This window comes from Nymphaea colorata, chromosome 5 (genome assembly GCF_008831285.2).
Source record: "Nymphaea colorata isolate Beijing-Zhang1983 chromosome 5, ASM883128v2, whole genome shotgun sequence".
Classification (NCBI taxonomy): domain Eukaryota; kingdom Viridiplantae; phylum Streptophyta; class Magnoliopsida; order Nymphaeales; family Nymphaeaceae; genus Nymphaea; species Nymphaea colorata.
Genome location: NC_045142.1, coordinates 9,049,496 through 9,065,444, shown reverse-complemented (window position 1 = coordinate 9,065,444; position 15,949 = coordinate 9,049,496). Strand labels below are relative to the sequence as shown.

At 37.3% G+C, this 15,949-nt stretch overlaps 1 protein-coding gene across 3 annotated transcripts in view; it reads left to right on the top strand.

Annotated features, from left to right (window-relative positions):
• LOC116255073 (uncharacterized) overlaps nucleotides 1-6,658 on the top strand; it is a 43,281-nt gene extending 36,623 nt beyond the window's left edge. For all 3 annotated transcript variants that reach the window (XM_031630818.2, XM_031630815.2, XM_031630816.2), the window contains 6 exons: nucleotides 610-676; nucleotides 913-1,095; nucleotides 5,519-5,575; nucleotides 5,701-5,796; nucleotides 6,029-6,198; nucleotides 6,290-6,658. In XM_031630818.2, coding sequence (XP_031486678.1) covers nucleotides 610-676; nucleotides 913-1,095; nucleotides 5,519-5,575; nucleotides 5,701-5,796; nucleotides 6,029-6,187 — 562 coding nt within the window. In that variant the 3' untranslated portion in view covers nucleotides 6,188-6,198; nucleotides 6,290-6,658. The remainder of the gene's footprint in view (nucleotides 1-609; nucleotides 677-912; nucleotides 1,096-5,518; nucleotides 5,576-5,700; nucleotides 5,797-6,028; nucleotides 6,199-6,289) is intronic.
• The last annotated feature ends 9,291 nt before the right edge of the window (nucleotides 6,659-15,949 follow it).

Below are 15,949 nucleotides of genomic sequence, written 5' to 3'. Positions count from 1 at the left end.
ATCAAGGATGAAGAGTACTAGTTTTTTGAGTTCGTGTGGAATAAAATGTTCACAGGAATAGTTTGAGGTAGACAAAGAAAAACAAAAAATTTTAATCAAGGACAAAAAGGACTAATAATTGTCCTGCAACCTCAAGAGGTAACAGAAATCCAAATGTGTGACTATAAAAGGTTCCTGTTTCACCATATGACTAACTAAATTTTGAGGTAAGGAGGTCAAAAAGGTGAGTTTGTTCAGAGTATACTAAGCAATTTCCAATTTCAGTCGTGGCATCTCTTAACATTTTATTTTCATTACACATGCTCCAATAAGTAAGGAGTTTGAAAAAGTATTAGATCATTCTGTTTTGATTTCTGTGAAATAGTAAAATAATGGTGCTAAACTACAGTTACACAGTATTTATCCATCGATGTATACTTATTGTATTAAGCCTCCTGAGTGTTGTTCCTGTCTTGCTAAAGGATTTAATTGTTGTAATTACCAGTTATCATGTTCAGCATTGTTTGATCACCGTTTAGATCATGTCTTTCTCAAGCCCTCACATTTCCTTTTCTGGGAAACTTTTTGTTTCTGATATCACGTAGGTGAAAATAACCTTTTACATTCCAGGTTGAGAAACAAGTTAAAGCATCTTACGGAACAATTTGCAATAGCTGAGGAGGAGTTCAAACAACAGGTATAATTTGTTTGACCTGTCTAAATTCTATGGATGTTCCAGAGGTCTTAAATCTTAATAGTTAATTCTTTGGTTTGACAAGATGCAGAAGTGAATTACACTAAGGGCCTATTTGGTTGCAAAACCAGATTAGGCTTTCTGGTTTTTTACTTTCCCTTGTTCTTTTAAAAACTGATATTTTTATTTTTGAAAAGTAAGTGTCTTGGTAATCTTTTAGACTTAAATTTGAACTGCAGTTGAAGAAGAAGATACTTGAGCTTCAGCTGGCTGAGCTTAAGCTTCAGCAACAACAGGAGAGGTCTTCTCAAGAGCAAGCCATGATGAAAGTGTACACGGAGCAGGTATCACAACTGTTGGAAACTGAAAAGAATCTAAGAATGCAACTAGCGTCTGATGGAGAAAAGTTTCAGCAGTTTCAGGTATGTGTATACATGCATACACAAGTACATATCTGTCCATTGGTCTGTGTTGTGTTGTTAGGAAGACATAGTGGCATAGTGCAGTACATGTTCACCACTAAATTGTCGAAGATGATTGCATACAAATGGTTGAGATCAGTTAAATAAATTTTAGGCCTTTTTTCTGAGGTACCTATGACTTCTAGGAGCTTGGATAAGGGATGGGACGAAGGTCTTTGTGGGTTTTTCAGAGAAATAGTCGATTTGAATGATAAATCAATGATTTGAGAGAGAAAACAGTCTGTCGATGAAGAAGATGATGATCATCACATTGATTGATGATAATTATTGTTGACGAGCATGTATCTGGATGGGTCGTGGGTCCAGACCTGACTCGTCCATTCCTTAAGTGTTGGTGATTGTCGTACACTTAAGACTTAAGTTGTTGTTTACCCCAATTTAACAGTCAGTGGAAAAATTATTGATGGTGTGAACGGCTGCGAGTGAGCGCTGTTCGTCCTCCTCAATCGTGGTTTTTTCCCTCTGTTTTTGAGGGGTTTTCCACGTTAAATCTGTGTGTTCTCTTCTCTTCTACATTATCTATTATTCTACATTTATAAACATATTTTCAATTCTCATTTGGCAGTGATCAATTTTATGTTGTGGCGTGATGCACTTTTAAACTTATTAAGTTAATTTTAATGTTTTCTTAACATATTATGGCTTATGAATGATGGACCATGATTGTTCATTATGTGTGATGAGTTTTTTATGTATAACATGATTTTCTTAAATTTTCCAGAGTTTTTTTCTATTCTTTCTAGTTTTTATTTTAATAAATTAAAAAAGAATTTTACGATACATCATGATATGGTCTATAGGTTGGCCTGACCGATATGCAATATGGCACCTTTTTTAACATTGGTTTAGGGAACAGATTCTCTAAGCTCAAGTGAAATGCAGCCTACCTGTCTTTCACGTCAATAAATACTGTCTTGCTAGCCAAAGTTTGTGTTTTTTCCCATGGACATTTATATTTTACAAAGAAGAAATCTCAGACATTGATCTTTTAAGTCGTAAACACAATTATGAGATGATTGTTAAGTTTTCAAAGATCAAAATTACATTTGAGAAAATAGTTTGTCCATTATGAATTAACAGCTGGAGTGTATTGTATTGATGTACTCCAGCTTCCATACAAACACGTGTGTGTCTGCATATATATATATAGATGGATAAATCATGATATCTCACTATTGGGACAACTCAAATAACTGGAATGCTCAATAGCCACACTGAGAGAGAGAGAGCGAAAGAGAGGGAGGAGCCCTAGTAACTTTATCTTTTCCATCTTTAGGCTATATTTGCAAGTATATGTATTTTGTTGTAATGGTTTGGGACCTTAAGGGTGCTATGGGTGCTTCTACTATATATTTTCTAATGTTGCAAGCCAAAGCCCACTAGACTTGATGGAAGATATTATATCATTGCCATCCACATTCTTTCATCTTGGTCCGTTTGGTTATACTAAGTTGACCTTTTTTGCATGTGAATTGTATAGTATTTGCAATGCAAAGTAATCCCTATGATGTCACAAAAAGCACCATTGTTTTCAAGGGCAGGGAATGATTTATTTACCTTTCTTCAAGTTACAATATGGTGTCTTTTATCCTCATCAATTTTTTTTGCTAGGAGGGTTGTAAACAATCCAATTACCTATATATATGTGTGTGTGTGTGTGCATGTGTGTATAGGAAAACAGGTTGCTACGAGACCGTTGTATGCCAGATTTGATAGGAATCAGTTGGGTCATTGATTCCAAGGAGATCAGATGGTGGAGACTAAGTTGCAAATATAAAAGTTAAGTTGTTTCTTTTAAGAGTCCAAAATACACCTCAAATGAGACAAGGGGTTTCCTTTACGGAACTCCTCTCTCTCTCTCTTCCCTTGAAGAGTATTTTGAACTCTTGAAAATGCAATTTGGCTTCTATATTTGCAACTTAATCTCCATCTTCTGATAACTTGGACTTGATGACCCAAATGATTTCCATCTATAAATTGAAATCAGCTGGTCAACGTCCACTGCCGGATGAGTTTTTTTTTTTTAATCTAATGAGGTGGTTGTAGTCTCTTGTCTTGGAGTTGCTACTGTTCACTTTTCTCTACTCGTAGTCCTCTTCTTTGTTGGATAGCATCGCTTTTAGTGTTGGTAGGATTCATGGCTGAAGACAAGAATATGGGTGACACTTAAGTGTCTGACTCTGTGTCAGAATATAAAGATTTTTCTAATCCCTCTTCTTATGGGTCGAATGTTGAACTAGATGACACCAATTACAAGATATGGCCCTGTACCTTTATGATGTCAGTGGTTAGACACCAAAAAGTTCATATTATTGAAAATGATGGACCTGATAACAAGGTGGGAAAATATACTACTTGGAAGGAGGATAACAATATTGTCATAGGTTGGATTATGAACAATGTTCAACCCCACCTTGCTAGTAGCTTATGTTACTATACTACAGCTAGACATATATGAGAATTACATACTCTCAAGATAAGAATGTGAGCAAAATTTTATAGGTAAAGCAGAAGATTTTTCAACTCCAACATGGAACCCAAGACCTTGCTCAATACTTCTATTAGTCAAGTCTTGCTTATGAGAGGTTGAATGCAGTTCGACCCCGTGCAAAGTGTTGAACAAGAAAAGTTTTATGTTTTAGGAGGTTCCTTGTAATATTAAAGAGTTATAAGATCTCTTTAATATTTTCCTTATTTTCCATTGAGTTATTTTGTAAATCCCTTTTTACCCTAATCTCTTTTATAAGAGAGATGAGGGTTATCGTAAGGAAAGGTTCTGAAGGTTCAATCTCACGGCAGCTTCTCTCTCTCACTCTCTTCTTCTCCGCTGCAACACAAAGTATGTTATAAAACACATTGCAGCAGGCTATGGTAGTCAGGTTCTTATGTGGGTTGTTTCTAGAATACGCAGTCGCCAAGGTGCAGATGTTTATAGGTGTGGAGATCCCTAAGCTTGCCAAAGCCTATAATAGGCTTGGCCGTCTTGTAGTCACCCTTCCTCAGCCATCCAATAATACTTCTGCCTCAGCATTGGTAACTACTGGGCATTGTGGACATGGATTTTTCACATCATCTCATGGTTGAGGTGGCTGTAGAGGGTCTATAGGCAGTGGAAAATTTCAATGCACATTCTATTGTAGGCAGGGATATTTGGAGGATAGGTGTTGGAACAAGCATGGTTGCTCACCTTCTTCATCTGCTTCCTCGCTTGGCAAAGCTACAATCCAAATAGCTTCTCCATAGGTGTGGCTCAGATTACTACTCCCATAGTTGAGCATATTCCAACATCTTTAGCAGACACGTTTACCCTTAGCATCAATCGTGTAGAGTATGAACACATTCTTGTGTAGATGTTTCTTCAGCCTCCACATGTCTGGTTAGCAAATGGGAGGATGTCTCCTATTATGGGACTAGGGGATAGTTCAGACATCTCCTAGTTTGCACATTAACCGGATTCTTTACCCCAGAGTTTCTCAGGAATATTTTATCTGTCTATTAGCTTACTGAGGAATTAAATTGTAGGGTTATTTTTAACCCTGGTTCTTGTATTTTCTGGAACTTATCGACCAGGAAGATGATTGATGGAGGCGATGAGGAAGGAGACATTTATTTTGTATCTCGACCAATTGGAATCGCTGCATCATTCATCGAGTCGAGTACTATTACTTTGTAGTGGCACCTTAGGCTTGGCCACCCCTCCTTGTCTACACCTTGTCATTGTTTCCTCATATTCCTTCTTCAGTTTTCTTCAAGCATGAAGTTTGTAAGCTTGGGAATAATTCTCGCAGCATGTTTCCTTCGAGTCAGAGTCTCTTTGACCTTATTCATGTGTACGTATGGGGACCAAGTCCCTAGTCAGTCTAAGCTTTGTTATTATTTAGTTTTTGTTGATGACTATTCTATAGAGTCCTGGGTATTCTTGCTAAAAGAAAGGTCAAAAGTGGTTTGTATTTCCAATGCTTTCATTTTGAAATAAAAACTCAGTTTGGTTCTTGGTCAAGTGTGTTTGCACTGACAATTCTCTCAAATTTAAATATGCTTCATTGATGTAAGTTTACAAAGATTATAGAATTTGTCCTCAGTTCACATGTGCCCATACCTCCCTTATACTGAAAGAAAGCACCAACATCTTCTTAATGTTGCTCGAACCCTTATACTTCACCATCATGTTCCATCATATTTTTAGTGGATACCATACCACATGCTTTCTCATAATATTTGTAATCAGAAAATAACTAAATTGGTTTGTAATTGAAATGGTGATTTGTTTTAAAACATGATTTGTTTTCAAGTTTTGTGGGTTTTCTATAAGACTATAGGTTCCTTGGTATGACATGTTCTCTAACAATTTACCTTCGTGCAGGAGGCATTATCTAAAAGTAATGAAGTCTTTGAAACGTTTAAGCAAGAAATGGAGAAGGTATATTTCTGTTTTTGGTTAATAGCCGTGCTTAATGTAAAGGTCCGTCCCTATTTATGTGTTAGATTGTATTCTATGTTCTTGTGCCTAAGACTTTTTTCTCTCTTGACATTGAACATTACAAGATGGCCAAATCCGTCAAGGAACTAAAGAAGGAAAACACTTTCCTCAAAAGCAAATGTGAAAAGTCAGATTTTACACTCATAAAGCTTGTTGATGAGGTAAGAGATGAAATGCTTTGTCCTTAAAAAGTGATGTTGTGTACCATTCATCTTGAATAGGCTATACTTACTGACGTTAAAATAACAATAACGAGCTTGTTTGCTGCATTTTCCACACAACCTTCAATTTCTGATTCCTTAGAACTGATAGTTTAGTGGAAATTTACTTGCAAATGGTACTTCAAAGTCATCTGTTTTCATTGTTGCTAAAAATATTGCTTGTGTTAACAAGCGTGAGGCTATGAAGAAACAAATGGAGAAAATGAAGAATCAAAAGGAAAAGCTTGAGTCACTGTGCCGGTCTCTACAGGCTGAAAGGAAGCATAGTTTACCTCATAGCTCTGATGGATGCCAAATTTCTGATGAAGTCAAAGTTATTGAACAAAAATGAAGAACTCGAGCGTAAGAATTCATTTTGACCCTCTAGGCATTCATTAGCATCAAAATTTGGAGAAAAATGATTTTTTATTGTTTTTTTATTTTGTCCTTTCAGGTAAATAATGAATTATGAAGCCTTGTGATTTGTGTTGCTGGAGCAAGAATTTCTGAATTGCCACCTTCCTTTTCATCTCATTGCTTCTTTGTTTTCCTTATTTTTTTGTCCTATTTTTTGGTGCCAAAATTGCACACAGATAGGCAAAGTTACGCTATATGCTTGTCAATTCGTTTCTGTATCAAGTTGTATGCGTATCAAGTTGTGTGCGTATGATATGATCTACTCAAACAGAACAGGTGCCTACATACTTGAGTGCTTTGTACAAAAGTGTTGCTGCCCTTTGTATGTGCTTGAGATAAAGTAGGCTGACGCAAAATCTTGGCATGCTTTGTTGGCCGTGATTAGTTATATGAATTGATTTGGTCATGTCGTGTGATCCATTTTCCGTATTTGACCCTCCAACACGCTAGTTTCTATTGTCTCTACTCTTTTTTTACGGAGGAGCACATGGTGGGATTTTACGGATGATTCAAAAATAAGCAAAATAGAAAACATTTGAATAGCAACGATTCACGTCCTTAAGTTTTTAACTTATTTTCTTGTAATTAACATCACATATTTATTTCATGTAATGCTCTTGTAAGAACTTCAAACCTGTCAGTTTTGAAATATTTGAGCACTACCTACGTGTGAGAGTGCTTCTCTCCTTGTAACGACCTCTCTCTCTCTCTCTCTCCGGTGAGCGCCCACTTTCCAACAGCTTTCTGAGGCCTCTTGACTTATTCGTTTGTGTCACCGTTCGATTTACGGACGTCAGTCGCCTTCTCAGCTTGTTGTGCCTGTGTCGCTGCATGACTCTCTTGTTGCCTCTTTATTCCGACACTTTGGTGGTTCGCTCTACTTTCCAGAGGACACATTTCTTCTATTATTCCGTTTGGTGCCTCTTCAGAACCTGTTTCTTCCACCCTGGTGGTTACCACGGACTTTTTAGGCTGTGATGGCTTTTCTTCATTCTCTCTCTCTCTCTCTCTCTCTCTCTCTTCTCTTCTTGTTTTTTGTCGGTGGAGCTCTTGACGTGCCTTTTCTCTTGTCTCTCTTTTTTCACCCATCCTCTCTTTTTCTTTTCTTTAAGGCTCTCCATCTCTTTCACGGCGCCTGGTGTTATCTCCCCCGCTTTCCCTCCCCTCCCCGAGCCCTCCATCGTGTGGCACTTCCCTATCTTTTCTTTCTTTCTTTCTTAGTTGGGTGTTATCAATTGCTTTGGAAGCTTCTGGGATGTACCTTACAGCTGAATAGTCATCATGTAAAATCTAAAAAATTTTACTTGTTTTATATAAAAAATTTGAAAAATGATAATTTGGCTCTAATCAAAATTTAGAAACTTTAATTTAACCCGCCTCATGAAAATTTTTTGGCTCCGCCTCTGGGGTCTAGGGTGTCAACCCATGTAGATGTTTTGTTTTGAGCAAATTTTGCTTCAAGAGCCAGGGTTTGGAGAGTTGATGGCTAACTCTATGTTATCGGCCCTTCACATTAATGAGACTAAGTACCCATTAACCTTCACATTAATGATGTTATGTACCCATTACATTTTCAATGTTATTGATCCCCTTCACACTACTGCTTGACCACTTTTCAACTGCCCCATTTCCAACCTTCCAATTGCTTGTTTGGGCCTCCCTCTCAAACTCGAACCCATCTATTCGATAGACTGGGCCCTTCCTATGGATGGTATTAAATAATCGCTTCACAGTTGGCAAGGTAAGCACTTATTTATGGCAATCCACTTGACTCTTATTAAGCATGTCTTGTCTACTAGTCCTATGCATTTGGCGTTGGAGGTGCTTATGCCAGTAGTCAAAGTTGTCAAAACCAGAAATTTTTGCTTGCAAAAGTTCTTTTGGAATGACCATCTCACGGTCGCATCTAAGCATCACCATGTCCCTTGGTCTTCTATTTGTCCCCTCCTTAAGAGGGTTGGCATCTCTATTCCCGATCTTCGCTTGAAGAGTATGGCATTGGTGATGAAGAGATTATACGCTCTCTCTTCAGTTGACAGTGCTTGCACTCATCTCCTCCAACAAAAAAATCAGCTCCCTGCGCAAGTGACTATGCTTCTGACCTTTCTTCTCAACTTTGGTGGTCTCATTTGTTCATAGAGTAATGTATTGCAGAATTCTACGGACAAGACAAATCAGCTCCCTGCGCAAGTGACTATGCTTCTGACCTTTCTTCTCAACTTTGGTGGTCTCATTTGTTTGGATATTGTCTTGTTTAATATATACATTTGTTCGTTTTGCAGGGGTAAATGCAAAGTTGATTTCAAACAAAATGAACATCCTTTTAAGATGCCAATTTAGTAATAAAATGCTCAAATTTTCTTGTTGTCGTTCTATCAATCTTGGCTTTTGTGGGGAAAAGCATAGCGAGTCACTTAATCTTTCCTTTTAAACGTTATAACCAACAAAATGCATGGTAATATTGCATGATTACTATTTGAAAACGAGTGATTAAGTTGCACATGAACAAGTGTATAAGCGTAAAATTAATACAAGTAAACGAGAGTGCAAATTTATTCAAGTATGACAATAGGCAACACATTTTATTGAAGAATTGCCCCTCAAATGATATCTCCTTCTCTAGACTTAGAATCGCTTGCAATTGTTGATGATGGTCAGCAGCATGTTCAAACTCTTCCAAACAAAGATTTTGCTCAATTTCAGTCCTTTGTGGATGGAGTTTGATGTTGTTGGATGCAGTGAAGAGATTTCTACTTCAGAAATACAGCAAATTACTACAAATCACATTTTTTAGTTCAGTGGTATGATTACCGTGTTTGATGTAGGTGGAAGAATAAAGTGTCGCTGACTGAGCTCACCTGCATTTGATGATTCATCAGATTCCTCCCTAATGATCACTATGTGGCGTCTGTAATCTTTTCGAAATGGAACTGCTTACATGTTGCAATTCATGGCCTTGACAACCTCTTTCTTAAGCCATTTAAATGCTCAGGGTACACACATCTCATGGTTCGCATCTATATTTTCATGGCCAAGTCACATGATACTTATTGAAGCCTTTTGCATCTTCTTCAAGCTCGCTTTGTCTAATACCAAGCAAAAGATTGTTAAACATGAGTAAAGAGATTTTTTTAGTATAACATGCATACTCTCAACTCTCTTTGTGCTCATCATATCTGCATAAAAGCAATATCTTTCATATGCCAATGCCCACTTCTCTTTGTCTTTATATAACATATACAGTCATATATTATCTTCAATGTTGTACGCGTGAATCGTTTCTTCCAATGCAAATCAAAAAGTGTGATCATCTTTGCACTGAAGTATGCACTTTCTAAAACTTTCATGAAGTATCTCTTTCCATTAAGTATGTTGCCTATATTATTTCTTGTGTTATAGAAAACGTGCCACAAACAGAGGTGATGATATGCATCTGACCATATGTGAGACACCACATCAACTATTGTATCGTTGTTGCCTATTTGTATAACTTGAGGATGCTTCAAATTCATTGCTACATATAAAGGCTTCAAAAAACTACACAAATGTCTTCCATAGTTTGGTCATACAAAAATGTGCCACAAAAGACACAGTTCATGCCAACAAACTATGAAAATAGCTACTAATGAGTATTAATCTTCACATTTATGTAATAACTAGGACATCGTGGAAGCATTCATGGTTCACTGTTGACCTCGAGTCTGCCTAAAGTACATATGTGGCACATCCATCTTCATCGATGTACATTACACCATAGAAAACGAGGGTCCTTATTTGATTTCTTATGCAAGTACTCAACCAAGGCACATATTCCACTATTTCGCATGACCTCAGCCCTCTTTCTACCCAAATGGTTTCTATAAACCATAGGCATGAAGAAGATATTAGTTACCACCATCTAAATTTGCAAAGTAATTGTAAGTATTCCTGAGTGCAATGACAACACAGTCTGCTAATCACTAATTTCAACACGATAAGGTGTTATTTTATGATGTGGCCTTAATAAAGTGAGACATAGTTGGAGATGTCAAATCATGATTATGATCAAATGCCATGATACACATGTTCGGTTTCCCATTCTAAAGCCTTCATCTCACCATTCTCACTTGACAACATTACATCGTGTATCTCGTTTACACAATCCTGGATTTCCACTTGGTTTATTCTAACCGTCGTTAAAACAAATATTTGTCTTTTTTATAACGATAATACACACATTTTTATCCAATATGGAATTTCTTACACTAAAATCATAGCATGGAGCATATGCATTGCCAAACTGGCATGCATCGACATCATTGTTGAATAGCATCCTTATTGCTAAAATGTAATACTCAACAACATTTCTAGTTCCATCACTTATATTGTTCTCACAAGGGGAAAATATATTTTCACCATTGGTCTCACTATGAACCATCCTTCTTTCAGGTGTGTCATTCTCATCATTCCACAAAACATTTTTATGTGTATGACTGCTTTCAGGTTCATCGTTCATTATGTAGATGTTCTCCTCATTGTTAGAACCTTCGATAGATAAACATTCAACTTTCTTGTTGTCGCCGTTTTTCTTCACTGCTAGAATACGATGTGGGTGGCACTGTAAATTATCAGCAGCCATTATACGCAGCGGTTTGAAAATGTGTCCTCTTCCATTTGTATTCTGTTTTTCACCCATGCAACATGACTGTTCAATGCAATCTATCGATTTTTTTCACTACGGAGCAGCTCAATGATTTACAATAAGGGAAATATGATGGTGGTGATGTCTTAAAATTGGTGCCAATGGCATTTAACTAAAAACATGAAAAATGTATTGTAATGCATTGGGCGTCGGGCCGGGCCGGGTCGGGTTGAGAACGACTGAAACCCAGGCCCGGGCCCGACCCGGCCCTGCTCGGTTATAATAAAATAATATTTTTTAAAATTATAAAATATTCTTTGTAAATATAAAATATATTTGTTAGTAATAAATATATATTATTAAAATAAAAAAAATTAAAAAAAATATTATTTTAATCCTTAACAGGTCGGGTCCCAGGCACCCTCGGGCGGCCTGGCCCGGGGCCCAGCTTTAGCATTGAAGGGCAGTTTGGTAAAAAGTATAACATTGGATTCCAAGGTGGTCAAGGGGGTTTGGGTAAACTTACCAAAAAACCATTGTACTGTCTACATTCAAAGGCACTAAGGTAAATAAAAGCACAAGGTTTTATAAGTGAACTTTTTTATTCATGGGCATTTATAGGAACAGATTTTTCGTAACCCACCACAGCTCGTAATGCACATAACAGTTGCGCTCCCCATATTAAGGTAGTGTTTAGATGACACTTTGAAAAAAGTGATCTTTTGTAAATACCGAATTTTGTGAAAGCCTGGTTTTCTATCAAATTTTTTAAACATGGATGGTGCATTTATGCTATAAGGCCAAAATGACATTTCATGGGAAAAAGCTTGGGAAAGGACAAGGTGTTAGAGAGCAAAAAAAAAATGTTGTTTCTTTTGTTGAAACAAAAACTTTTCCAAACTCAATTTCTAATGATTAAAGGGCAAGGAAGCACAAGATAAATAGAAGAGCCATAAGGAGAGAGGACGATAGAGAGAGAGAGAGAGAATAAAATAGACGAAGTTCATTCAAATTTGTCGCCACTCGCTTTTCTTTTATAAAAGCCATGAACAATTTTTTTTTCTAAGGCAAACATCGGATAAGGTGTTTATCATCTTGGAGGGTTTACAAGGTTTCCTATGTAAACATTTATAAAGCAAAAATTCTGAAAGGGGAAGAACCCTTTTGTCCTACAAACCACATTTATGTCGTAAGTTTTTTTCACTAAACATGGATGCCTAGAGTTTTACTTTTTGTTGGGTGGAGGGTTTTGTCATTGCTTTTGTTTGGTTTTTATAGGGGTAAGGTTTTTGTTTTTTTAACTTAGATACATATTGGGGTTTGTAACCTAGTTGGGTAGGGATAGAGATGTCAATATATCTGATTTAAATCGAATATCCAACCGATCCGATTTAAAAAAATCAGATACGAAAAAAAAATTAATATCCGATTAAGAAATCAAATCGAATTTGGATGTAATAAATGACATTCGATTGGATTTGGATTCAGATTCAGATAAACATATATATCTGATTGGATTCGGATACGGATTCAGATCGGATTCATTTGTAGATAAATATCCTATATCTAATGCTATTAAATTTTGAAAATTGGCAAAATCCAGTTCAAAATTTGGATTCGGATTTGGATATAAATATAAAAATCGAATTCGAATTCGGATATAAATATAAAAATCAGATTCGGATCGGATTCAGATTGTAAAATTGGATTTCGGATTCAGATTCGGATATGTCTTTTTTTTATTTGAATCCGAATTCAAATCTGAATATGTGAATATCCGAAAAAACAAATATGATTAAGGGTATATCTGATATGATATGAATCTGATCCGTTGACATCCTAGGTAGGGAACACGTGTATCTAACAATATAAATACACTAGCAATACTTTGCTTACTTAAAAGACATACTCTTAGATTATATCCACAGAGATGCACATCAGATGTTGAATGCGTTTTCTTTCTTCAACTTGGAGGTCTTACTCTAAAGTAACTTAGAGAGTCTGGTGAAATGAGAGTTTAGCAGATAATTCTCTCTAACACTTGCGTTTGCTTGGAAAGTACAGTTTGAGGGATTGTAGGGATATTGATAAGAGAGAAAAGCAGGAGGTGAGGAACCCTCCTGAAGCAAGAAAGTAGAAATATTTATGGACAAAAACCTTTGTTTGTGCTAAATTTGTGTTAACAGTAGACTCAAAGGATGATTTGTAGTTGATCCTCTAAACGAGGCATGGAGTGTATAGGCAAGGAGGTTATAGCAAGTGGTTTAGAGCCCAGGCTCTAAAATGAAGATTCAGGAATAAATCTTGGTATTGATATGGGTTTACCTCCTTGGACCAATGCATGTAAAAATGGAGAAGTTGGGATATGCTCGAATAGGGGTGAAAGTCCCTATTAGTTTCTAGGTAACGTTGAAAGTCTCTTCAGGTTTGGGAGGTGAATGAAAGCTTGAGCAAGAGGTACGAATTCTCTACTGCTCTTTCTATGAAGCAATGATGCATAGGACTGGAGCAGACCATCACCCTGATGCTGATGGTACTGCTGCCAAGAGGTATCTTCCCTAGACTCTTGACTAAAAGTTAAGGTGTTGTGACGTATGTTGAGAAAAGAATTTAGGTAGAGGGTAAGTGTTGCAAACAAATGGGGCGAGGACAACATAGAGAACCAAAGAAGCCCAACACAGTGGGAACAAAAGGGCCTATCTAGAGATTGGTCCAGCTACCACGATTTGTTGGAAGCAAGAGAACCCAATGGCAGAGCATCCAGTGCTGGCTAGATGATGACTCAGTCGTTAGAAGGAGGGGCCTACTAGAAGCTCCACACTTGTGCTTCAACGCAAGGAGACGTGTGCAGTGGACTACGGTACTAGGCAGGACAAGCAAAGTATCGCTAAACTGGTCATTGTTCACAATCTTTTCTTTGCTCTTTTTGAATCATTAGAAGATGATCTATTTGAAGTTCCACCTAAGTTTGTTTAATGCGGGAATAGATGATGCCAAGTGTACTTTGAACCATGTCTCAGAGGGAAAGGAGAATCCTGCCAACTATTAATATGAAGAATGCAAACGGAAGGAGAGACTCATCCTCCCAACGGAAAAGTGGGCAAGAGTTGGATCTCCTTGACTGAATTTAATAATCAAGGTAACTTCTATGATGAGTGGATACTGGATTACCATAAGTAAAAAAAGAAGGAAATATAAAAGTTGGATATTGATCTAGGCGCATACCAAATCAGACCTATGGAAGAGTGCATGGCAACAGAAGAGGATGTGGATGATATGGTCGTTGGTCAGCAGACCCCCTCAAGGTGAAAGTTGTGTGTTGGAACATGAGGGTTGCTATCAAGATAGAAATGCAAATGGACACCATTGCCCTTTTGAATGAGGAAAAGCATGTTATCAGTATTTGTTGGATTCTCCTGTGGGAACCCCTATTCTGCAGTTTTTAACAAGAAGAGCGAACAATGAGTCGATGTTTAATGCTAAGTCACAAGATAAGCCAGTGATTGGGTATTTAGGGATCCACATAGAACTGCATGCACTAGCTAGGTATCCTCCTAACGGTGGATCTCAGGTATCTTCATGTTGGTCAAGGAGCAGGACATGCAAGTTTTGGGGGTATACCTCCTGACTAATTTGAATTTGAGAAGAGTTGTCAAGTTTTGGGGGTATACCTCCTGACTAATTTCAATTTGAGAAGAGTTGTTGTGGCTGAATTAGCTAGTATTATTAATAGTATAAAATGTGTCTGCCATGGTTTTGGGCAACTTCAAAGCTATGAAGCCATCTTGTGACAAGATTGGTAGGGCTCCTAACTTTTCTGTTCTCGATCATTTTGTGAATTTATTGAAGTTTGCAGATTGATAGAAAGTCCAAGACAACAACAAGTTTTCATGATCCAAAATGAAGAAAGGAGAGGACAAGATTGTGTGCAAGCTTGATTGTTGCATGGTTTTGCCAATTGTGAAGCAAACTATTTGGTAACAAGAGCTCAGGATGCTTAAAACCTCAGCATACTTATGATCATAAAACCTAGTTTTTCTCTTGTAGTTGTGATAGAAGATAACAAACGAGTGCAAGGGCCAACTTCAGATTCCTTTAAACCCTGGCTACTCCATGCAGATGGTATAGAGGCCATTGGAAGATGATGAAGGATAAGAGTGAAAGGATGCCGTTCCATCAGATTTTCCAAAAACTGAAGTATGTGGCTAAGGGCCCACATGAATGGAATAGGGAGGAGTTTGAGAGGCTTGAAGACAGAATCCATGTCTTATTCACTTTCTTTGAACAGTGCCATCGAGGAAGGGGATGAAATTGTTATTGCCCAAGAAATGTCTATCTGTAAGGAAGCAAGCCTTACTTATGGAGAAAGCCGTATGGAAGGACATGGCAAGGCAAGATGGTTGAGTGAAGGGGACCACAATACCAAGCTTTTTCAAACGATACACAGGTGCAGATTATGCAAAAATAGAATACAGATAATGGACATGCATGAGGAACAGGAAGCAGAAGGCACATATCAAATTTTGAAAGAAATGTCAGGCTACTCTGAATCTTTTATGGAAGATGACCTAGCTAGTAGGAAAATCTTGCATGAGCTCCATGAGGGGGCTTTGGTTCCTCAAGCGGTGTTTGCTTAGAAAGTCAAAGCAGCTATTATGAGTGAAAAAAAAAAATGGTGTCATGAGACCTTATGGCTATCTCAACTACGTCTACCAAAGGATGTGTAAAGTGGTAGGAGATGACCTGTCTCTTAGCAATTTGAAAATTTTTTAGGCTTGGCAAAATGCTAGGCTTTATCAATCACACCAACCTTATAATCATCCCAAAAAGCCTGGGGTGTAACAACCTTTATCAATCATGCTATGCAACAGCCTTTATAAAATTATAACAAAGGTAATGGTGGCTAGGCTCAAAGTCGTTCTGATAAGAATTATAGGTCCATCCTAAGAAGCTTTTGTCAAAGGTAGGATCATTAGTAATCACATTCTTCTTGCTAATAACATGGTTCATTAATTTGAGGGAGGGAGTAAAGAAGTGACATGTTTAAAGATTGATCTATTTAAATCATATGACCAC